Below are 25,932 nucleotides of genomic sequence, written 5' to 3' on the forward strand. Positions count from 1 at the left end.
AGGAATCATCAAGGAAATGCAAATCAAAACCACAATGAGATACTACCTCACACCTGTCAGGATGGCCATTATCCAAAAAAAATAAATACAGCAAGTATTCACTAAGATGGTGAGAAACTGGAACCCTTGCACATTGCTGGTGGAAATGCAACATAATGCAGGTACTACGTAAAACAGTTTGAAAGTTCCTCAAAAAGATAAAAATAGAATTACCATGTGATCCAGCAATCCCACTTGTGGCTATATATCCAAAGGGAAGGATTTCAAAGCAATATTAGCTCTTATGTTCAGTGCAGCACTGCTCACAGTAACCAAGAGATAGAAACAACCTAAATGTCCATCAAGAGATGAGTGAACAAAGAAAATGTGGTATATTCCTGCAATGGAATACTATTCAGCCTTAAAAGTGAAGGAACTTTTGCCACATGTAACAATGCATATGAACCTTGGGGACATTATGCGAAGCAAAGTAGGTCAGTCACAGAAAGACAAATACTGCATGATTTCACTTACATGAGGTACCTAAAATAGTCATATTCATAAAATCAAAGAGTGAAATTGTGGTTTCCAGGAGGCAAGGGAAAGGAGAAATGGGGAGTTACCAATCAACAGGCATAAAGTTTCAGTCAAGCAAGGTGAATAAGCTCCAGAGATCTGGTGTACAGCACTGTACCTATAGTCAACAATAACACATTGTACACGTAAAATTTTAAGATAGGTCTCATGTTAAGTGCTTTCCCCACAATAAAATAAATTTAAAAAGAAGAAAAAGACAAATAGATAAGATACATTTGTTTAACGACCTTACGTATATATAATATAATCAGTACTATACTTTTAGATTTATCAACACACAGAATTGTGAATCATAAGGATTGCCTGAATTCTATGGCTAACGTGTACATGGATTATTAAAGGAGTTAAATACTTTCCATGTATAAAAACAAAACCTTATTACTGAATATTTTTATGAATAACCTTCACCAAGGTAAGAGGTATACTGAAGATTTAATAGAGTATCATTAAAAGTTTCAATTGGTTCTAAGATTCCAATTAACTTTCATTTACTTTTTAAAAAGGAAATATTACTCTGTGCTAATGTTTTTTCCTAAGTTAAAATGAATCAAAATGAAACATACAAGGTTATTTTACAACCGTGACACGTATTTCATTCACTACCGTCATTGTAGAACCAGCTTAAGAAAATAATTCTCAACAAAATGATAGGAAAAATGTTATATTTACTTATTCCATTCATAGACAACAGTGAATGGAAAAATACTTGGCTCCCACCCGTCTTCACATCATATTATAACACTGGGATAAATTACTACAAATTCAGACAAATTTAACAACACTGCAACCTTCTAGCAAACTTAACTATAAACCATATTGAAAATATGTTTTTCATTCATTACAAAAAGTTACCATAGGAACTTGGCAGTAAGCAAAGAGATGGGCGATGATGGTAGAGTGAAGAGGTGAAGAAAAAGAAACAAAGCAATTATCTTCAAATATCTGAAGGGCTTGCATGTGGGAAATGGAATAGACTTTTTGTGATTGCTTCTGGGAGGCAAAATTCAAGCAAAAGTCTGGAAAATGGGGAAGACAGATTTCATTATAATATAAGGAAGAATCTTTCACAGTGTTCGAAAGTGGAATGACCTGCTTTGGGAAATAGGGAGTTCCATATCTCTGCTGGCTGTGCGCTATTTGCAAATGGTCTAGAAGAGATTTGTGCACTGGATGAGAACTACATGACTGACAAGATTTTTACTATTCTGTGATATTTTTGGTTCTGCCATTCATTGTCTATTTCTTATACGAGACACACTAAATCAGTGTCTGCTGGTTTCTCACCAAATAGACCATTTTCAAGTTTTATTTTCACAGCACAGATTTCAGATAGTTTAAGTCTTGTTAAAAACTATTGTTTTATCACTATGAAAACCAAAGTAGGAACATAGAAGATAGCACTTCAAATATAGTGTACAACACAAAGCTGGGTTTCCCTCTTCTTAATGATATATATATATCTCATCTGCTGTAAGGACTAACTGGCTGGATGCATAAAGGTCTGTAACAAGTAGGAAAAGCCTTTTCCTCTGATGAGGACAACATTTTACCACCTTGTTTACAGCGAAATTTATAGGCTATGTTTTCTCAAAATATAGTGTCAGAAGTGGTTTAATAATACAGATTCCTGGACTCCACTTTTAGGATTTTCGATTCAAAGTTCTAGAACAAGTCCCAGGAATTTATGTTGGAAATAAAGACCCACGTAACACAGAGTCTAAAATGCTTTTGTAAGAATCGCTGTAGGACAAAGACTGTCAGAGAGAATTTCTCAGTCATCATTTTTCATATTCTTCAACATGCAAATGGAGAGCGTTTTTTTAAATTTCACTCAAAAGGTCAAATAACCTAGTTAGCACAGCACAATGAGGTAGTTATTAGTGCAGACTCTGAAGCCAAACTGCCTATGTTAAGTCTCACGTACCATTTACTAACTCAATTTCCTTGGACAAATAAATGGTTAGTGCCTCAGTTTTTTCATCTATCAAATGGGGATAATATGAATATCTACAATGTAGTCTTGTTGTAACGATTAATAAGTTAGGTGATGCATGTTACATGCCTAGAATAGTGCCTGACACATAGTAAGTGTTAATATTAATTATTATTATCCTCTGTTACCCATCAGGACAAAATGTGTCTCAAAATCATAATTTCAACAGGGATCAGGCAAAAATTCTGTGTGCTTAATTAATTTTTATCACCTTCCCTCATAGTTTTCCAGTTCAAAATTGTCTTTTCTAGGTATATGCTGCAAAGCCTTTTTTCCGATTTAACGATTTACTTAGGCACCTGAGTATATTCAAACCTGCCTACAGCTCAGCACCACTGAGAGGTGTATTAGTCGGCTCGGGCTGCCATAACAAAGTACCATAGACTGGAGGTCTTAAACAACAGAAATTTATTTTCTCACTGTTTTGGAGGCTGGGATGTCTAAGATTAAGGTGCCGTCTGATTGTGTATATGGTGAGGGCTCTCTTCCTGGCTTTGGGATGGCTGCCTTCTCACTGTGCCCTACACAGTGGAGAGTGAGCTCTCTGATGTCTTTCTTACAAGGACACTAATTCCATCATATCAGGGCCCCACCATCATGACCGCATTTAATTACCTCCTTGTAGGCTCTGCCTCCAAATACAGTTACATTTGGGGGTTATGGTTTCAAACATATGAATTTTGAGGCTTGAGGGGCAGAGTTCAGTCCATAGCAGTAGGTGCATAGGATGGTCCTCCACGAAGGCAATGCTACAGGTCAGACACTTTGAATTTCAACCAGATCTTAAATGCATAGTTGGTATTTATAAGCATATATAGAAATTCCTATTCAACCCAAAACACCAAAACTCAACCCTTCTGTCAGTGGCCAGAGCCCTCACTCTAGAATTAATAGACATCTGACTATGAAACGTGTGTCTGACAAAAAACCTTAGAATGAAAAAGGTACATGCTAAGTAGCCATTTATTCATCTAAATGCTTCAGGTTCTGCTCCTACATCAAATAAGATCGCCAGGAAATTATCTTCATGGAAGTTATTACTTTAGTTTCCTATAACATTGCCTTCACAAAACTATGATTTAAGAGTTTCTTTATATTAAGGGCTTTATATAAAAATGGTCTATAAGAACACTGCTTGATTCATTCATGTAAAGGCTATTGTTACCATTCTTAAGTGTTTTTCAGTTTTTCATTTATATCTTTATATGTAAATAAAATAGGACTCTCCAGCATACAAAGTGTACATAGGTATAAGTGTTAGAAAAAAACCCTTCCTCACTGAGGTCTCTCTCATTATAACAATATTAATTACATTAGCAACCATAACATCTATTAATATTTATTGGACCTTTACTATTCATGAGGCACTATGTCAAGTGTGTATGTTTCCATAGTTTTTTCTCACAAAAAGTCCCATGATATGAATAGTATTTTTATCTTAATTATCAGGTAAAGAAATCAAGTCAGCAAGATTAAATAATTTGACCTAGGATTTTGAGATACAAAATACAAATCTGTGTGACGCCAGAATTGGTTCTTTCAGTCTAAATGAAAAATTTACTTACTTGAAGGGTAAAATTATGAGGAAAAAGAATTATTTTCAATTAAATAAAGAAGCACTCCAGGTTCTTTGTGTCACTTTCCAAAAAGATGGACCTATCCTCTCCAGTAATCATGTTGACAAGGCCTGCACAGATGACACTACTTTTGAAGCCATCTATTTTCAGTGGTCTGATAGAAGTGGTGATCATTATCAATGATCAGGCATACAGGACAACCCAGACAAAGTCATTTTCCATGTGTGGGAAAATCAACCAGTGATGCTACAAAGAATCAAGTTATAATGAATCACATCAACAAAAATTTTAAGCCCTATCATTTGGTGAAATATTTGACTATGCATGTGTATAGTCATGTAAAGTAATGGCTTTTCATGGTAGTGACTGATAGAGGAAGGCCAAAAATCCTGTATGAACATGAAGAAGAGACCAAAAGCTTATGTCCAGTAGAGGTACCTTCTCTGATTCTGACAGAGATGAAGAAAATTGCAGAATTTTCTCACACTCTTGAGACATCTTTAGCAAAACAATCATTGGATAATCAACTTACTTTAAACATTCCCCACAAGAAATCACAATGATGCTTTAAGTATTGAGAGTTTCAAAATACTCAGAATTATTAATGAGGCAAATGCCACTAGCATTATTTATGGCTTGTACAAGAAGCTAATGTCAAAGAAAATGTATTGACTTTTGACTGTAGAGGAAACAACTTTGATACGTCTCTCCTCTTTACTGCAGATCAAATCTTTAAAGGTATTCCACAGCTAGAAACATCAATTTTCCCACTTGGGTTGAGAAAACATTGATAAAATACTGTTTAACTATTTGATTGCTAAGTTCAAGTATAAGCATAAGAAAAACATCAGGGAAAGCATCCATGGGATAGGGAGGGTGGGAGGGAGACGCAAGAGGAAAGGGATATGGGGATATATGTATACATATAGCTGATTCACTTTGTTATACAGCAGAAACTAACACAACATTGTAAAGCAATTATACTCCAGTAAAGATGTTAAAAAATAAATAAAGTTTTCAGGAGAAGATAAGAAACTTCAAAGAAAGATCAACAATGAGCAAATAAATGCACTGAAATCATCAACTGGCTGGAAAAAAAAATCAGACTGTTGAGAAGGAAAAAATATTCGAGTGTCCACAGAAACATGAAACCCTACCATTGTGAGGTTTTACCAGAGCTCAGGGATCATGGCCAGAGGGAGGCCAAGAGGCTTCTAGGAGGAAAGATCCTCCACATGGAGGATAATCTTCTGGACCCATCACTGAAGAAAGCAGTCTTCTTTCTGTCTTCTTTCAGAAAGAACTAATGCTACACAGCTAGGCCAAAAAACTGAAGGCCCCCAATTTTTATATGAATCTGTTTAGTGGCAGGTTAAAAATCATATGTTGAGCTGCTATACAGGAAGACTTCTGACCATTCTGAATACTTTAAAAAGTGTGAAAAGCAAGAGAAGCAAATACCTCTTCACTTTATCAATACTACAAACATGGGAGAAATACAATTTATCTGCTAATGACTAAAAATCTGTTTAAAATTGGCACTAATAAAAAATAAACATAATCTTCTTGAAAAGTGGGCAAAGGTCAAGCAAATTGCACTTCGAAATGATAAGTTCCAATCTATTGTTTAAACCAAAACTATATGAAAGTAATTTTAAAATAGCAAGCAAGTTTTTGAGAATGACATTAATATCTGCTACTAAAGTCTTACTATTTAAAATTATATTCAAGCATAATTTATCCCAAATCAGTGAATTACAGTTCTAAGGAAAGGCAATATCTTGCCTCCTTCCACACTTTCAAATAATTTTGCTATCATGTTTGAAATTCAGTGATTTGTTTAAGTACATAATAACTCCACTATCATCATCGCCCACCTACTATGTGCTAAATAATATGGTAGATACTGGGTTAATACAAATATAATTCAGACATGATTCTCCAATCTCAATTATCTCATAACTTAATGGAAGTGAGAGTCATACACATAAGAGACTATAATAACATAATAGACTACATGATATTCATAAAAAAGAGTTCTAGTTAACCTTAAAGGACACGTTTGAATTAATTCTGTCCCTATAGTGCCCTTTTCAAAACAAAAGTATTTTACTCTAATAGTCCCCCCATAAACAATAGTAGGAAAATGACCTTTAGTCTTGAGACACAAGACAGGTACATTCTGATGGAGTATAAGATGCGAGATGTGAAGAATGTACTATAATATCTGAGTGATTAAAGAGAAATGCTCTTGGGTTGTGGGGAGAACAAGAGAAACAGTAGATGAAAATGGAGACGATGGATGAGAAGGCTTTATGGGGAAAAGAATAAAACAAACTTTATATACATTCCATAAGTCTTCCTAAGGTCATCTCTTGTTTCCAAAGAATATAATTTGAATCATACATCAACCAACTCTAGTTTACATTTCAGGTGTTTTTAAACTATTGATCAAAAATTTCCATGTTATAAAATAGACTTCCCAAATTTGTAGGAAGTCCTAGTGAATTTAAAATTACCTCCCACTTCAAAATGTTAACTTTTTGTAAAATGCTTATTATTATATACAGACAGGGACATCTTAAAAATATTTCTCATCAAGTTGAAAAATAATTTACTTACAATTATCTGACATTTTTGAAGAGAAATATTCCAAAAGACCTAAAATACTTGTTTCCCTCAATTCTGGCATTTCTTTTGATTTGTCTGTGGGTAAAATATCTTTTTGTGAACTTTTACAGTCGCAGAAACCAATTAAAGCAGTTTTTCGCAGATCAGAATTGGCCGCATACAAGCAGATTTCTGCAAGAATTGTTATGTATATGTAGACTACATTCCAGGCCCAGGAAAAATCATCGACCTTGCAGCTTTCTTCCTAAAATGAGAAAATAGCTATTAGACAATCAAAGTACGCTCTGCCATAATGAAGAACTATATACCGTACTTATAAGAAATGTCTCCAAATTTTATAGAGTTGTTAAAAGACCATAATCAACTAATATTTCTAAAATGCACTCATTAAAAACAAGCTTTCCATGGGTAGATTGCATAAAACCAAGTTCAAGGAATAAAAAATAAAAATAGCTACAAAGTATATACAGAACATCAACTTTTCAATTTCCTTAGTAGTCAATGGAACATAAATTAACCCAATGAGATACTATTTTCCATTTTATATTGTAAAAGAATCTTTTTTTTTTTATATAGCTCAATTCTTGTGTGTGCACTCTTATACATTTTTTCATAGGAAAGCAAGAAAGTTATGTCTTCTGGAGAGGAATCTGGACAGCCATCCTGAGAATGTTAAAAGAAAGTTCATAGTCTATCACTCAGTAATTTAATTTTATAAATCTATTCTAAAGAAATAGTCATAAATGCAGATAAAGATTTTTGGATGAGAATACCAGTTCAACATTATTTGTAATTAACTGTGAATAATGTAATTAACTGTGAATTAGAAATAAGCTCAAAGCTCAACAACAGAGAAATGGTTATCTCATCCTCACTAAAATGTAAATCTTAATAATATGTAATGACAACAAAAAATTTTTAAATAGGAAACTAAACCATATATGACTATATGATCTGAAGTTTGTTAATAAAATTAAAAATCCCTCTTGTGTGAGTGCATGTCTGCATGTGAGTATAATCTATTTCTGGATCTCTGTCTACATCTATATCTATTTATACTGGGATATATGGTAAATATGCATTTACCTTTACATTTAATTAAAATTATTATTACAAAGTCATGCTCATTATAAATCCTAAATGATATACAGTTAAAATAGTGACAAAAGTAAAATTTGTTTCAATTTAGGTCTTTTTGCACACCTAAATTAATGATATACTCTTACCTGATTCTGAACAGACATAATGCTTAAAAGAAAATCTCTCATTAGGTCCATGAAAGCTTTCAAACAGGCTATGTGTAATTTGGCAGCCTCCCCAAGGACCAACAAAGCCAGTGCCGAATCCAACCTGGAAATTTTATGAACAAAACAACACTTTCGTTTAAAATAATAATAAATAATTTTTTAATGAAAAAGGTAATAGGCCAGAAGAAATGACTATCCTGGATTTCTAGATACATTTATTTTCAACAAAGACTAGTATTGTTTGCCACTAGTTATGATAAAAGCTTATAGGAAAGGGCCACATCGGGCAAGATGTTGAGTTCACAGTAGTGTTCTGACAAAACTCTGAGTAATAAATATTACAAATGATCACATTTCTTCATAGATCCTCTATAACAAGCAATCAAGGCCTCTGGTTCTAGAGTGTCCCCCAAATCTCACAATAGGTTTTGATTTTTAAACTTTTACAACTGATTCCAAGGGGTGAATTTCAAGAGAGCGTTTTCTTCTCAAAAGAGAGAATAAAAAAATGGTCTTCCTAAATACTCTAACAGTTCAGTGTTATTTGATTTTTACAAAAAGTGCAATTTCTCAGAATAAAATTTATATTTCACATTAAATGGAAAACTGTCAAGATTCAAAATATTATATGACTGGGAAATCATATAAGAATTTGTTAGCCATAAGTGTACATATATTCTAACAGTTTCAGGAAATTATACATTTAATGCTATTGTTACCCAATTGAAAGAGACATAGTTTGAAAGAGAGCTAATAATAATGCAAATATAAAATTGCCTCTGCCTAGAGCTACATATTGCCTTGATTTATAAGGCATTAATCAGTTAAAAAGTTAATATATTCTACAATTATATTTGAATTTCACAACTGTGATATTTCAGGTGAGTCCAGTTCATGATCATTTTCAAAAGGAAACACCTCTAACCACGGAAATAAAGACAATTCTTTATATTTGAATGGAGCTTTACAGATCTCAATGTGCTTTCACACAAATACCTCCTTTGATCTGAACCACAATTTTTGACACATTCAAGAACTTTTTAAAATTTTTTTTTAAATATTAGAAAATTGAGATTTAAATAGATCTGGGAGATTTGTCCAAGTTCATGTTTTAAGCTAGGTTAACTAATAACTGAACACTTCTCCCACCTATGGGTATTTCCTGTTTTTCAATTTTGCTTTTCTAAGCCATTATCTAAGTACATTAATATTTAACCTTAGTATTACAATGTTGCCTATTGCCCACCTAATATCATTTGTCTCCTTCCTTTGAAACTAAACCTCAATTTTGTTCAAAATGGCAGAGCGCTCAGTTAATGTTGCTTCCTCAAGATGGAAACATTCTACATCTGGACTGGGAGAGTGATTACACAGGTGTACGCATTTGTCAAAGGTCATAGATCCGTATACATGAAACGTTTGAATTTTATTACATGTAAATTATACCACAAGAAACTTAATCTTAAAAAATGACTCCCCAGACTCCTTTGGAATGGCCTTACATTTAGATTTGGTCAATGAGATATAAATGAAAGTATATTATGAAAGCCTTCCATATAAGCTATTATTTTTAAATTTAAATAACAGGTGCTTTTTTGTCCTTTGCTCATCCTTTTCCTCCTGCTTGGAATTCATACATGATACCAGAAGGGAGAGCAGCCAACCTGCAACAATGAGGATAAAAGTCACTTACTAAGAATGGAATAAAAGGAAGCTAGAAGAAGCCTGGATCTTGAGGATTCCCTTAAGCATCTGCATCAGTAATGCACTGTTTGTTATGTGCAATAAATAAAGCCCTATTTGGTATGCAATTGCAGTCAGGTTACTGTTACATTCAGATGAACTAAAGCCTAGCTGATACATTTAAACTTATTTACAAGCATGAAATTTAGAGTTGAAAAATCAGAGATGGAATCTTAGCTCTGCCACTAACTAGATATATGGCAAAGGGCAATGTTCATACGTTAGCTGAATCTTAATCTACTCATCTGTAAAGTAAATATAGCAAAACCTACTTTTCAGAGACTATGAGATTTAAATGAAATACTCTATATAAAATGACTGGGTTCAAAAGGCTGAACTGAACTGAATTACAAAAATACTATTATTTCAAAGTCAACGGATATGAGTTCAGTAACTTTTTTTTTTTTTTTTTAATCTATGATGACTTAAGGAAAAGGTCTAGATGCTTTCCAAGATGAACAAAGGTGAGTCCTTCCCCAGAGTATTCATTGCAGAGGTTTCATGATAAGGTAAAGGAGAGGACAGTCTCAGAGTCCACAAAACTTCTTTACCATGAATATACCTCATAGTCATAAGGTTTTGTTTCTTCTGTTCCCCTTTAAGTCTGGAAAACTGTAGCTAACCTAGGGCACTTTCACTAAAATACAGACTGAAGAATTTCCAAAATACATCTTTACAGTGTAAAGAAGCTAACACTGTATTTAAATTACTAGCCTAATTCAATTTGAAAACTTCTTTTACATGCATTGATTTTCAGTTTTGATTTTTAACAAACTTCAATTTATAAGTATTGGTGCTTTTATTCTATTTTTGTCAAAGGCATTTTCCCATATAGAAAATTTGCAGTCAGCAGCATTGATTGAAACAGTGTTTCTGGTGAAGCATTTCCAAGACGGAAAGACAACCCTCAGAATGGGAGAAAATATTGCAAATAAAGCAAATGACAAAGGATTAACCTCCAAAATATACAAGGAGCTCATACAGCTCAACATCAGAAAAACCAAACAACCCAATCCCAAAACGGGCAGAAGACCTAAATAGACATTTCTCCAAAGAAGACATACAGGTTGCCAACAAACACATGAAAAGATGCTCAACATCACTAATCATTAGAGAAATGCAAATCAAAACTACAATGAGGCATCACCTCACACCGGTCAGAATGGCCATCATCAAAATATCTACAAACAATAAATGCTGGAGAGGGTGTGGAGAAAAGGGAACAATGTTGTGTTAGCTTTTAAAATTAATGTGAATCACTGCACACAGCTAAACAGTACCAGACCTGGACTGGACTTCAGCTATCCTGACTGTGGTCCAGCGTTCCTTCTCTACTTATATAAATGAACTAACATATAATAACCAGGGGCTTCATAAAAAGATATCTGTCTGCACACCACCTTATAAAAAGGTTAGAAACATCAGCATTCAGAACAGTTTTCCTAGGTTCTCCTTACTCCTCTATATCTGTTTCCTCTATGACCAAATTATTATTTTAAAAGATAGAATTAAAATGTCTCCAAGTTGCAACTCTTACATAGGGTTACTTGAAACTTTCAATAGATATTTCGGAAAACACTGACAATGTCAAAAATCCACACAATCCCAAAGACTGAGAATGAAACAGATGTCACTATCTTACAGGGAATTTCCTGTAAGATATAAACCATAGAATTGATAGAGCTGGATTAAGAACAGCAAGAAGGAGTAGCCACATGCCACTTCAAGAAACACAGCAGCCTTGTTTCCCAAAAGAAGGTTAAAAGAAAAAAAGTAAAGAAAAAATTATCTCAGCTGTCTACCATGTTTTTCATAGAATTAAGTAAAGTAGAGCCAATCCTTAACTTTGAGGTACTGAATTTTTAAGGAGCCAGAGTATTATCTCTGTGCTTTTTATCCTCATCTCTCCATACTTATTCAGAGATAGCAACTTCCAGATGACAAAAGGATAGAAAACAGTGCTTGTGGGGATATGTGTGTAGGAAAAGGGGCCACGGGGTGGGGAGGAGGAGTGCTGTAATGGGAATGCTGGAGTGCATTTTCTCCTCACAAGTTAAATAGAAAAGAATAGGGAGAATGCAGGAAGTTCCCTATCATACTGCATGTGGAGTGTTGTAGCTTTTAACTCTGTAATGTATGCTATGAACACAAACCTCTTATTTTAAAAATGACAAGTTTATATAAATTTTCCCTAGTTCTGAGATAAGTAAAATAGAAAATGGAGGAGGAGGCCCTACATGAGACCAATGAAAAATATATTATAGCAAGGGCTAAAGAGAATATCAGTCTGAATACCAAGAGAAGATCATACCTCTGAAAGTAATTTCTTCCAGGAGCCAGAAGACATTTTTACAAGACTCTTAAGCATCTTTAATAAAGCCCAGGAAGAACAAACAACAAAGAAAAGCCTTGATACTGAGATGAAAGGTGGTATAATAAGAAAACAAGAGGGTGCAGGAAATTAAAATTACAGAAATCTAATTCAAATTCATAACAAAGGAAGTTGACTGCAAAAAATGACACTTGGAAGGGAACAAACTAGAACAATTCTTCAATAATATAGAGGTAGACAGCCACTGGCAAACTTAGATCCATTACTATCTAATTCCTATTGAAACAACCAAACATAAAATAAAGAAAAATAAACCCATAGTACCACAAAAAAAAGAAAGAAATTTTAAGGGTTTTAAAACTATGAAGAAAATGTAATCTAAATGAAGGCAAACCTTTCCAACGCCAAGAAGCCCAAAGTTTGATTTAAAATGTAATGCAGGCATATATGGGTTTTCCACCACCATGTAAGAAAAACCCTAAGCACAGAGAGGCAGGAGTTGGGAACACATGTGAACCATGAGCTATCAATGGAAATCCTCCATGAAATGTATCCCAGTAGCCACAGCATTTGTGCACAGCTTCACACACTGGGGGCTTCTCTCTAAGTAAAGCAGAGGATTTGCCCCAGCAGCTTCCTAAGACGGTCAGTGAGACATAAGAGGAAGCATCTATCTCCTGGCTACCAAATCACAAAGGTGTTCCTAAAAAATTCTGGATTGAAAATAAAACAGATAAAAAGGGGGCAGACTGGCTTTGAACATCTCATAATAACTAAAAGGTAGGAAACAGCATAGCAACCTTTAGAGATTTAAAGAGGGGAATTAAAAATCTGTGAGCATAGAAGCCTATTTCCAGACAAAATGTACTTAAACTTTTTAGAGGGAAAAATGGTGACAAATGTTATATTCAGCCAAGGGTCATATGTAATCACGGGCTTGCCTAATGAAATAGGTCACCTATGTCCATGCTTAGAAATTTACTCAAGCCAGACAAGAAAGGAATAGTATTTAACAGCTTAAGAATGGAAAATCCTAGTGTTAAATGGATGACAGTGAGTGGGAAAAATAGATACATTTTAATACGTCAAAATTATTTTATAAATATGATCCCCAAATTAAATAAATATATAAACCATTCTTTAAGGAGAAGAATGAACATTTTAAGTAATGATTTAACTATAATGTTATCAGAAACTCAAGGTTACATTAACAGGCTAGGGAGGGGAGAATTAGTACAAATAAATTAGTCTCAATCTTCACCGCACATGGAGAAGAAAGCAGACAGAGTTTCTTTCCTGATTTTGACCATTTAGGAAAACTAGTTTAAAGAATATGTTTCTCTTGCCATTGCCTGATTTCTGATATTCAGAAGAGATGGGCTACATGAAAATCTAGTCTTTAATCTGTCTGCTAAAAGGGTTCTTCCTCCTACACACAGAACATTCCTGGCGCAACAGGGAAGGTAGTGGGGGAGAATGAAGGGATGGAGTGTCGACAGGCCATGATGGCTGTTTCATCTTAGAAGGCCTAGGTGCTCACTGATTGCCTTCTTCCATCCAGCCGCTCAGGCACTTGGTCTGCCTGTGTGGCTAGTTGGTGGTAATTAATCCCAGTAGCAGGATCCTTCTTTCAGTCTTTGTTTTTGCTCTTGTTTTTTTGTTTGTTTGTTTGTTTTTAATCATGGCAAGTCAAGAGACCCTGATTGGAGTTGCAACCCCTGTGTCATGTAAAAACGGGTCTTACTAAATAATTTTAAGATGGAGAATGGTATAATCATGTTTATGTTGTAACCCTGGCAGCAGAGTATGACAGATTACTGAAGAGAAAACATAAGGCCAAGAGACCAGTTAATAAGCTACAAAAGTCATGAGACAATAAGGTCCCGACCCAAGGTGGGGACAGTGGGAGTAGAGAGCAGGGGAACTGCTCTGAACTGTAGTCGAGGTGTCCAAGTTGGTTAACTTAAGGAGAGGACATGTGTCAGGTACTGAGACAGAAATTCAGTAGGTAGGAGTTTACGAAAAAAATTCATTCAGATCTGAACTAGCAGGAAATGAAGTATTAGGGGAGATTCAGAGTTTAAAAGGTGTTTTCATATTACTTACCTTATTTAAATCTCCCAAAAGCTCTTTGAGATGGCTATTACCTCTATTTAACTGCTGAGCAGACCCTGTTCATAGGGGTTATGCGACTCAATCAAAATTAGACAGGTAGGGACTTCCCTGGTGGCGCAGTGGTTAAGAATGCGCCTGCCAATGCAGGGGACAAGGGTTCAAGCCCTGGTCCGGGAAGATCCCACATGCCACGGAGCAACTAAGCCCATGCGCCACAACTACTGAGCCTGCGCTCTAGAGCCTGCGAGCTACAACTACTGAGCCCGCATGCCACAACTACTGAAGCCCATGTGCCTAGAGCCCGTGCTCTGCAACAAAGAGAAGCCAACACAATGAGAAGCCCGCGCACTGCATCGAAGAGTAGCCCCCCGCTCGCCGCAACTAGAGAAAGCCTGTGTGCAGCAACGAAAACCCAATGCAGCCAAAAATAAATAAATAAATTTAAAAAAAAAATTAGACAGGTAGCAAGAGATAAGACTAAAATGCAGGCCTTCTGATTTGAAGTTGAATGCTTTTTTCACTGCACCGTAAGGTAGCAAAGCATAAATTATATATTTACCCTTGATACAGACTAAATGTTTACATTTAGCTCAGAGGATTGAAGGGTCAATAAGAAATGTAGGAAATGAATCAGAAGACTGAGGACCTTCACTGACATCTCAGCTCATGAAGAGGAATTACTGATGAAAACTTTGGTCTGAAGGGTTTTGGTTAGACTATCACACGACATTATAATTACTGGGGTTCAGGGAGACAGATATTGCAGAGGCAGTGATGTGTCCAGAAGTAAAGGCCTTGCTGCCCATACAAAGCAGCGGATTCTTTGTTCAATTTATTTCGATGCAAACACAAATACTGTATGTTTGGAAAACACTTGCAATGTCAGTATAATTTTAAATTGTCGAGCTTTTTTGGAATACATTCATGGAGCGATTAAATCGGCTATTTTGCTTTGGGAGATATACTTTTATATGTTATACTGCTCTCCTGAAATGCCATGCTGCATTTCTCAGCAGTCGCATTGGCTAATAATTCAATTATTAACACAATTCATTATTTTCATGTTCAATTAGATAGCCTTTTGCGGTGGCTTGACCTATCTCCCCAGAGCAAATGGGGCAGTTTGTAAAAGGCCAAACCACAGGGTGGAGCATTGAGAGTATGAAGCATCATATAAAATTTAACCATATTAAATGGAAATCTGCCTTACACAAGCTGCTTATCTGCAGCACAAGGCAGCTAAACTTCCAAGATAAAGGCTGGTGCGTGACACTGGGAGCGGCTCGTGTATTCTCATTTTCTCTACTTCTTCACCCTACTTTATAATTTATTGTAATTAGTACATTTCCTTTCCTCAGTTTATTCCTTGTCTCTCATCGAGCAGAGGTTGCCCTAATTCTGTGAGTCTTTTCATGGAACCTGGGTCTATTCTTTTCCAGCCTCTGCTGAAACCACTGGCTTTTGTTTCTTTCCTTTTGTGTTGTATGATCTTTATAAAGGGGGTTATAAGAAGTCAGGCAGGGACATACATGATGAATTATCTGCTGATGGATAGCATCGGAGAAGGGCGGATGAAAACCACTCACTAGTATTGGCCCAAGCACTTTTTGCCACTATTAATGAAATTTCTTTTGATCAATCAGTTGAATGGTCTCCCTCTGCATTTTAAATCTCTGATCATTTTTCTATCATGTGGTACTTTACTGATATGCATGGAAAATGAAACTGCTTACATTATTCCTATTAATAGTCACTTGGCATTGAATTTCAGGTCCTAAACCAAAGATATCTTCCACCAACTATCACAATTTTAAGGCTATCTGGTCTAGCAAATCCTAACAAAGTCTTAATTTACTATCAGGGTCTGAAGCCTCAATTTTTCTATTTAATTCTAAATATGTTCAGTCCATTTTTAAAATTTCTCACATGTACCTAATCTTAGGAGCACACAAGACCAATATTAAAGTTTTCCCATAAACGTAAAAGTATTTCTGGTTTGATTTTGATAATTACATCACAGTTTGTTTGGTTTTGCCTGGAATAATGACTTCTTGAAAACTGTATAGGCTGTCACATAAATAAATACTTTTAAAAAGAAAAATTAATTTTTTAATATTTGGTATAATGTTATCATTATAACTAACAGAAAATTTGACTAATAGAGAAGTTAGTCAAATTGCTAACTTAAAAAGACAAATTTTTAATGTCAACAGGTTATTTTTGTTTACTAGAGTCATCTTTTAAAAAAAAAAGTCAAATTCTTTTCTTAAAAAAACAGTAAATAAAACTTAAAAAAAGAAAAAAACAGTAAATATATGAAATACAATCAAAACTATTTGGCAGTGCTCTTTTAAACAATTATCTTTTCCAGTCTATTATGAACAGTCACTGTGTTTCACCATTTTTTTCCATTTACTCCTCTGTTCATTCAGCATTGTCTAAACACTGACTTTCCCTCCCATGCTTGATTTCCACAATGTCCTCCCAGAAAAAGAAAAGTCAGGATTCAGTGACAAGACGCCTTTAAACAGTTACCTCCTTAATAATGAAGCCAGAATGAAAGCGGGATGATATACCAAAAAGAATGCTATGCTGGACCTTGAAATCTGGTTCCAGTCACCAGTAAGCCTAATAAACTTGGCCTCAGTTTCTTCATTTGTAAAGTAAGAATAATCTTGTATTATCTCTAAAACCCCTCAATCTATTAAATACTAAGTTTAAAAAAAAAAAACTATCAAAGAGAAATAATTGAAAAATAAAATCAAATCAAGTTTGATGCAACACAGTAAAAATGAAAATTGGTTAAAGAAACAATTTCTTGACTTTCAGAATTAGATATTCTTAATCAGCCACTTATACTATCTCAGCAGTTATCTCAACATGTTTATTTGGTAATTATTAGAATACCTTGAAAATAAATTGACAAAGTCATGCAATATTTACTTTTATATGTTGAAATATAATTCGCTATTTTTAAATCAAGTTAGAGTCTTCCAAGACTCTAAAATAGGCTATTTCAAGGGAATTAGACATGCTCTAAGCCATTCTCCAGAAATCTTTACTTGATCTAGAATCCCCAAAACATCCAAATGAAACTGGAAAACAGCTTTTGTCCAGAAGAAATATACCAGATTCTTAGAATTTACATATACAAATTGGTTGTGCAGAGTGGGCTTGCCAGAGGCTTAAAAACTGGAACTAATTTTAAGAAACACATATGAATTTGCAACTTGCTATGGCACAACATATTATTGTTATTGTTAGTAGTGGAAAAGGAATTCAAATCTCTGATCATCCTCAAATATTGCAAAGGGATATCCTCTGATCAATTTCCTCAGAAATACTCCTTTAAAATTCTTCTTTCCTCCATTGAACCCATGCCCTCTTTTGTAGTAATTTAAGACTTCTTTTTCCCTTTTCAAACTAACATATGTATAGGAGGAAACTAACACTTATCAGTAATTTCTCTTTTACTTTACAAATAAGGCATAAAGAAACAGAATCTTAGTATATTTCCTCCAAGGATAATAAGCTGTACTTCATTGTTGTTTAACAACTTGGAAAATAAAAGATGTTTTAAATGTGGGAATGACGTTATCAATAGCAAATTTCCTTTAATAAAGACAAACAACGCAATACAAGCATGCTCATCTAGCCAAAAAAAAAAGATAAGAACAATTTATTGATGAAATGAACTAATACAAAATATATAAATTGCCCTTGCCTTTGGAACTGAGATTATAAATTTTTTTCATAGTCAACTAAGGTGTGATAATTATTTAAGTACAAAGGTTATTTAGGGCTTGGAGAAGAAGATGGCGGAAGAGTAAGACGCGGAGATCACCGTCCTTCCCACAGATACATTAGAAATACATCTACACGTGGAACTGCTCCTACAGAACACCCACTGAACGCTGGCAGAAGACGTCAGACCTCCCAAAAGGCAAGAAAATCCCCACGTACTTGGGTAGGGCAAAAGAAAAAAGAAATAACAGAGACAAAAGAATAGGAACGGGACCTGCACCTGTGGGAGGGAGCCGTGAAGGAGGAAAGGTTTCCACGCACTAGGAAGCCCCTTCGCGGGCAGAGACTGGGGGTGGCAGAGGGGGGAAGCTTTGGAGCCGCGGAGGAGAGCGCAGCAGCAGGGGTGCAGAGGGCAAAGCGGAGAGACTCCCGCACAGAGGCTCGGCGCCGAGCAGCACTCACCAGCCCGAGAGGCTTGTCTGCTCACCCGCCGGGACGGGCGGGGGCTGGGAGCTGAGGCTCGGGCTTCGGTCGGATCGCAGGGAGAGGACTGGGGTTGGCGGCGTGAACACAGCCTGAAGGGGCTAGTGCACCACAGCTAGCCGGGAGGGAGTCCGGGGAAAAAGTCTGCAGCTGCTGAAGAGGCAAGAGACTTTTTCTTGCCTCTTTGTTTTGCGGCGCGCAAGGAGAGGGCATTCAGAGCGCCGCTTAAACGAACTCCAGAGACGGGAGTGAGCCGCGGCTATCAGCGAGGACCCCAGAGACGGGCATGAGACGCTAAGGCTGCTGCTGCCGCCACCAAAAAGCCTGTGTGCGAGCACAGGTCACTCTCCACACCGCCGCTCCCGGGAGCCGGTGCAGCCCACCACGGCCAGGCTCCCGTGATCCGGGGACAACTTCCCCAGGAGAACGCACGGCACGCCTCGGACTGGTGCAACGTCACGCCGGCCTCTGCCGCCGCAGGCTCGCCCCGCATCCGTATCCCTCCCTCCCCCCGGCCTGAGTGAGCCAGAGCCCCCAAAGCAGCTGCTCCTTTAACCCCGTTCTGTCTGGGCGGGGAACAGACGCCCTCAGGCGACCTACACGCAGAGGTGGGTCCAAATGCAAAGCTGAACCCCGGGAGCTGTGCGGACAAAGAAGAGAAAGGGAAATCTCTCCTAGCAGCCTCAGAAGCAGCGGATTAAAACTCCACAAACAACTTGATGTGCCTGCATCTGTTGAGTACCTGAATAGACAATGAATAATCCCAAATTCAGGAGGTGGACTTTGGGAGCAGGATATATTAATTTTTCCCCTTTTCCTTTTTTTGTGAGTGTATATGTATATGCTTCTGGGTGAGATTTTGTCTGTATAGCTTTGCTTTATAATAGCTTTATTTTACTTCACTATATTTTATCCTCTTTCTTTCTTTCTTTCTATTTTTTCTCCCCTTTACTCTGAGCCGTGTGGATGAAAGGCTCTTGGTGCTCCAGCCAGGCATCAGGGCTGTGCCTCTGAGGTGGGAGAGCCAACTTCAGGACACTGGTCCACAAGAGACCTCCCAGCTCCACATAATACCAAACGGCGAAAATCTCTCAGAGATCTCCATCTCAACATCAAGACCCAGCTTCACTCAACGACCAGCAAGCTACAGTGCTGGACACCCTATGCCAAACAACTAGCAAGACAGGAACACAGCCCCATCCATTAGCAGAGAGGCTGCCTAAAATCATAATAAGGCCACAGACATCCCAAAATACACCACCAGACGTGGACGTGCCCACCAGAAAGACAAGATCCAGCCTCATCTACCAGAACACAGGCACTAGTTCCCTCCACCAGGAAGCCTACACAACCCACTGAACCAACCTTAGCCACTGGAAACAGATACCAAAAACAACGGGAACTACGAACTTGCAGCCTGTGAAAAGGAGACCCCAAACACAGTAAGATAAGCAAAATGAGAAGACAAAAAAACACACAGCAGGTGAAGGAGCAGGGTCAAAACACACCAGACCTAACAAATGAAGAGGAAATAGGCAGTCTACCTGAAAAAGAATTCAGAATAATGATAGTAAGGATGATCCAAAATCTTGGAAATAGAATAGACAAAATGCAAGAAACATTTAACAAGGACGTAGAAGAACTAAAGAGGAACCAAGCAACGATGAAAAACACAATAAATGAAATTAAAAATACTCTAGATGGGATCAATTGCAGAATAACTTAGGCAGAAGAACGGATAAGTGACCTGGAAGATAAAATGGTGGAAATAACTACTGCAGAGCAGGATAAAGAAAAAAGAATGAAAAGAACTGAGGACAGTCTCAGAGACCTCTGGGACAACATTAAACGCACCAACATTCGAATTATAGGGGTCCCAGAAGAAGAATAGAAAAAGAAAGGGACTGAGAAAATATTTGAAGAGATTATAGTTGAAAACTTCCCTAATATGGGAAAGGAAATAGTTAATCAAGTCCTGGAAGCACAGAGAGTCCCATACAGGATAAATCCAAGGAGAAACACGCCAAGACACATATTAATCAAACTGTCAAAAATTAAATATAAAGAAAACATATTAAAAGCAGCAAGGGAAAAACAACAAATAACACACAAGGGAATCCCCATAAGGTTAACAGCTGATCTTTCAGCAGAAAATCTGCAAGCCAGAAGGGAGTGGCAGGATATACTTAAAGTGATGAAGGAGAAAAACCTACAACCAAGATTAATCTACCCAGCAAGGATCTCATTCAGATTTGATGGAGAAATTAAAACCTTTACAGACAAGCAAAAGCTGACAGAGTTCAGCACCACCAAACCAGCTTTACAACAAATGCTAAAGGAACTTCTCTAGGCAAGAAACACAAGAGAAGGAAAACACCTACAATAACAAACCCAAAACATTTAAGAAAATGGGAATAGGAACATACATATCGATAATTACCTTAAATGTAAATGGATTAAATGCTCCCACCAAAAGACACAGACTGGCTGAATGGATACAAAAACAAGACCCATATATATGCTGTCTACAAGAGACCCACTTCAGACCTAGAGACACATACAGACTGAAAGTGAGGGGATGGAAAAAGATAGTCCATGCAAATGGAAATCAAAAGAAAGCTGGAGTAGCAATTCTCATATCAGACAAAATAGACTTTAAAATAAAGACTATTACAAGAGACAAAGAAGGACACTATATAATGATCAAGGGATCGATCCAAGAGGAAGGTGTAACAATTGTAAATATTTATGCACCCAACGTAGGAGCACCTCAATACATAAGGCAAATACTAACAGCCATAAAAGGGGAAATCAACAGCAACACAGTCATAGCAGGGGACTTTAACACCCCACTTTCACCAATCGACAGATCATCCAAAATGAAAATAAATAAGGAAACACAAGCTTTAAATGATACATTAAACAAGATGGACTTAATTGATATTTATAGGACATTCCATCCAAAAACAGCAGATTACACTTTCTTCTCAAGTGCGCATGGAACATTCTCCAGGATAGATCATATCTTGGATCACAAATCAAGCCTTGGTAAATTTAAGAAAATTGAAATCGTATCAAGTATCTTTTCCGACCACAACGCTATGAGACTAGATATCAATTACAGGAAAAGATCTGTAAAAAATACAAACACATGGAGGCTACACAATACACTACTTAATAACAAAGTGATCACTGAAGAAATCAAAGGGGAAATCAAAAAATACCTAGAAACAAATGACAATGGAGACACGACGACCCAAAACCTATGGGACGCAGCAAAAGCAGTGCTAAGAGGGAAGTTTATAGCAATACAAGCCTACCTCAAGAAACAGGAAACATCTCGAATAAACAACCTAACCTTGCATCTGAAGCAATTAGAGAAAGAAGAACAAAAAAACCCCAAAGCTAGCAGAAGGAAAGAAATCATAAAGATCAGATCAGAAATAAATGAAAAAGAAATGAAGGAAACAATAGCAAAAATTAATGAAACTAAAGGCTGGTTCTTTGAGAAGATCAACAAAATTGATAAACCATTAGCCAGACTCATCAAGAGAAAAAGGGAGAAGACTCAAATCAATAGAATTAGAAATGAAAAAGGAGAAGTAACCACTGACACTGCAGAAATACAAACGATCATGAGAGATTACTACAAGCAACTCTATGCCAATAAAATGGACAACCTGGAAGAAATGGACAGATTCTTAGAAATGCACAACCTGCCGAGACTGAACCAGGAAGAAATAGAAAATATGAACAGACCAATCACAAGCACTGAAATTGAAACTGTGATTAAAAATCTTCCAACACACAAAAGCCCAGGACCAGATGGCTTCACAGGCGAATTCTATCAAACATTTAGAGAAGAGCTAACACCTATCCTTCTCAAACTCTTCCAAAATATTGCAGAGGGAGGAACACTCCCAAACTCATTCTACGAGGCCACCATCACCCTGATACCAAAACCAGACAAAGATGTCACAAAGAAAGAAAACTACAGGCCAATATCACTGATGAACATAGATGCAAAAATCCTCAACAAAATACTAGCAAACAGAATCCAACAGCACATTAAAAGGATCATACACCATGATCAAGTGGGGTTTATCCCAGAAATGCAAGGATTCTTCAATATACGCAAATCAATCAACGTGATACACCATATTAACAAATTGAAGGAGTAAAACCATATGATCATCTCAATAGATGCAGAGAAAGCTTTCGACAAAATTCAACACCCATTTATGATAAAAGCCCTGCAGAAAGTAGGCATAGAGGGAACTTTCCTCAACATAATAAAGGCCATATATGACAAACCCACAGCCAATATTGTCCTCAGTGGTGAAAAACTGAAACCATTTCCACTAAGATCAGGAACAAGACAAGGTTGCCCACTCTCACCACTATTATTCAACATAGTTTTGGAAGTGTTAGCCACAGCAATCAGAGAAGAAAAAGAAATAAAAGGAATCCAAATCGGAAAAGAAGAAGTAAAGCTGTCCTGTTTGCAGATGACATGATACTATACATAGAGAATCCTAAAGATGCTACCAGAAAACTACTAGAGCTAATCAATGAATTTGGTAAAGTAGCAGGATACAAAATTAATGCACAGAAATCTCTTGCATTTCTATACACTAATGACGAAAAATCTGAAAGTGAAATTAAGAAAACACTCCTGTTTACCATTGCAACAAAAAGAATAAAATATCTAGGAATAAACCTACCTAAGGAGACAAAAGACCTGTATACAGAAAATTATAAGACACTGATGAAAGAAATTAAAGATGATACAAATAGATGGAGAGATATACCATGTTCTTGGATTGGAAGAATCAACATTGTGAAAATGACTCTACTACCCAAAGCAATCTACAGATTCAATGCAATCCCTATCAAACTACCACTGGCATTTTTCACAGAACTAGAACAAAAAATTTCACAATTTGTATGGAAACACAAAAGACCCCGAATAGCCAAAGCAATCTTGAGAACGAAAAATGCAGCTGGAGGAATCAGGCTCCCTGACTTCAGACTATATTACAAAGCTACAGTAATCAAGACAGTTTGGTACTGGCACAAAAACAGAAATATTGATCAATGGAACAGGATAGAAAGCCCAGAGATAAACCCACGCACATATGGTCACCTTATCTTTGATAAAGGAGGCAAGCATATACAGTGGAGAAAAGACAGCCTCTTCAATAAGTGGTGCTGGGAAAATTGGACAGGTACATGTAAAAGTATGAAATTAGAACACTCCCTGACACCATACACAAAAATAAACTCAAAATGGATTAAAGACCTAAGTGTAAGGCCAGACACTCTCAAACTCTTAGAGGAAAACATAGGCAGAACACTCTATGACATAAATCACAGCAAGATTCTTTTTGACCCAGCTCCTAGAGAAATGGAAATAAAAACACAAATAAACAAATGGGACCTAATGAAACTTAAAAGCTTTTGCACAGCAAAGGAAACCATAAACAAGACCAAAAGACAACCCTCAGAATGGGAGAAAATATTTGCCAATGAAGCAACTGACAAAGGATTAATCTCCAAGATTTACAAGCAGCTCATGCAGCTCAATAACAAAAAAAACGAACAACCCAATCCAAAAATGGGCAGAAGACCTAAATAGACATTTCTCCAAAGAAGATATACAGATTGCCAACAGACACATGAAAGAATGCTCAACATCATTAATCATTAGAGAAATGCAAATCAAAACTACAATGAGATATCATCTCACACCAGTCAGATTGGCCATCATCAAAAAATCTAGAAACAATAAATGCTGGAGAGGGTGTGGAGGAAAGGGAACACTCTTGCACTGTTGGTGGGAATGTAAATTGATACAGCCACTATGGAGAACAGTATGGAGGTTCCTTTAAAAACTACAAATAGAACTACCATACGACCCAGCAATCCCACTACTGGGCATATACCCTGAGAAAACCATAGTTCAAAAAGAGTCATGTACCAAAATGTTCATTGCAGCTCTATTTACAATAGCCAGGACATGGAAGCAACCTAAGTGTCCATCATCGGATGAATGGATAAAGAAGATGTGGCACATATATACAAGGGAATATTACTCAGCCATAAAAAGAAATGAAATGGAGGTATTTGTAATGAGGTGGATGGAGTTAGAGTCTGTCATACAGAGTGAAGTAAGTCAGAAAGAGAAAAACAAATACAGTATGCTAACACATATATATGGAATCTAAGGAAAAAAAAAAAAAGGCCATGAAGAACCTAGTGGGAAGACGGGAATAAAGACAGAGGCCTACTAGAGAATGGACTTGAGGATATGGGGAGGGGGAAGGGTGAGATGTGACAGGGTGAGAGAGTGTCATGGACATATATACACTACCAAATGTACAATAGATAGCTAGTGGGAAGCAGCCGCATAGCACAGGGAGATCAGCTCGGTGCTTTGTGACCACCTAGAGGGGTGGGATGCGGAGGGTGGGAGGGAGGGAGATGCAAGAGGGAAGAGACATGGGAACATATGTATATGTATAACTGATTCACTTTGTTATAAAGCAGAAACTAACACACCATTGTAAAGCAATTATACTGCAATAAAGATGTTTAAAAAAAAAAAAAAAGGTTATTTAACCTTTAACCTTTAACATTTAAACACAAAGGTTTCTCCATGAGTTACTTTGGATTTATAGGATCCCTCTTACCAGCGTTTCTCTTGAAGCTGTGTTTTATGAAAGATGAGATGTTCAAGCACCTTATTCAACTGGGGACTATTCTTCTGAACACAAGTCCAGGCAGCAACACAGTGCCAGAGCAGGTGGTTAATTTCATATCCTTCCTGATTAAGTTGCAAATGTTCCTGTAAATAAAATATTATAATATATCTGAGAAAGAGTTCTTTGACTTGAATAAACATGAAAATAAATTTTAAATGCATATTTTTTCTACGCCATGTTACACCAAGTGGAGCAATTTAAATGCATTTTTGTAAGTATATATAGTTAATGTGAACTTAATTCTTAATATATTCTCACATGGATCCCTTGTGTTCAATGACATTTTACTTAAATACATTTTTGTAAGTATTACTTACAAAATGCATTACTTACATACATTTTTGTAAGTATATATAGTTAATATACTTAAATACTTTTTTGTAAGGATATATTTACTTAAATACATTTTTGTAAGTATATATAGTTAATCTGAACTTAGTTCTTAATACATTACTTAAATACATTTACTTAAATTTACTTAAATACATTTTTGTAAGTATATATAGTTAATCTGAACTTAATTCTTAATATATTCTCACATGGATCCCTTGTGTTCAATGACATTTTACTTAAATACATTTTTACTTAAATACATTTTTGTAAGTATTACTTACAACATGTATTACTTACATAAATTTTTGTAAGTATATATAGTTAATATACTTAAATACGTTTTTGTAAGTATATATTTACTTAAATGCATTTACTTAAATACATTTTTGTAAGT

General features: G+C 36.2%; 1 protein-coding gene across 1 annotated transcript in view; it reads right to left on the reverse strand.

Annotated features, from left to right (window-relative positions):
* The window catches only part of TMEM232 (transmembrane protein 232), a 266,422-nt gene that overhangs the window by 185,133 nt on the left and 55,357 nt on the right, over nucleotides 1–25,932 (reverse strand). The window contains 3 exon segments of the mRNA XM_061188046.1: nucleotides 6,769–7,021; nucleotides 8,004–8,127; nucleotides 25,134–25,288. Coding sequence (XP_061044029.1) covers nucleotides 6,769–7,021; nucleotides 8,004–8,127; nucleotides 25,134–25,288 — 532 coding nt within the window.

Source organism: Eubalaena glacialis, chromosome 4, assembly GCF_028564815.1.
Source record: "Eubalaena glacialis isolate mEubGla1 chromosome 4, mEubGla1.1.hap2.+ XY, whole genome shotgun sequence".
In the NCBI taxonomy this organism is placed as follows: Eukaryota; Metazoa; Chordata; class Mammalia; order Artiodactyla; family Balaenidae; genus Eubalaena; species Eubalaena glacialis.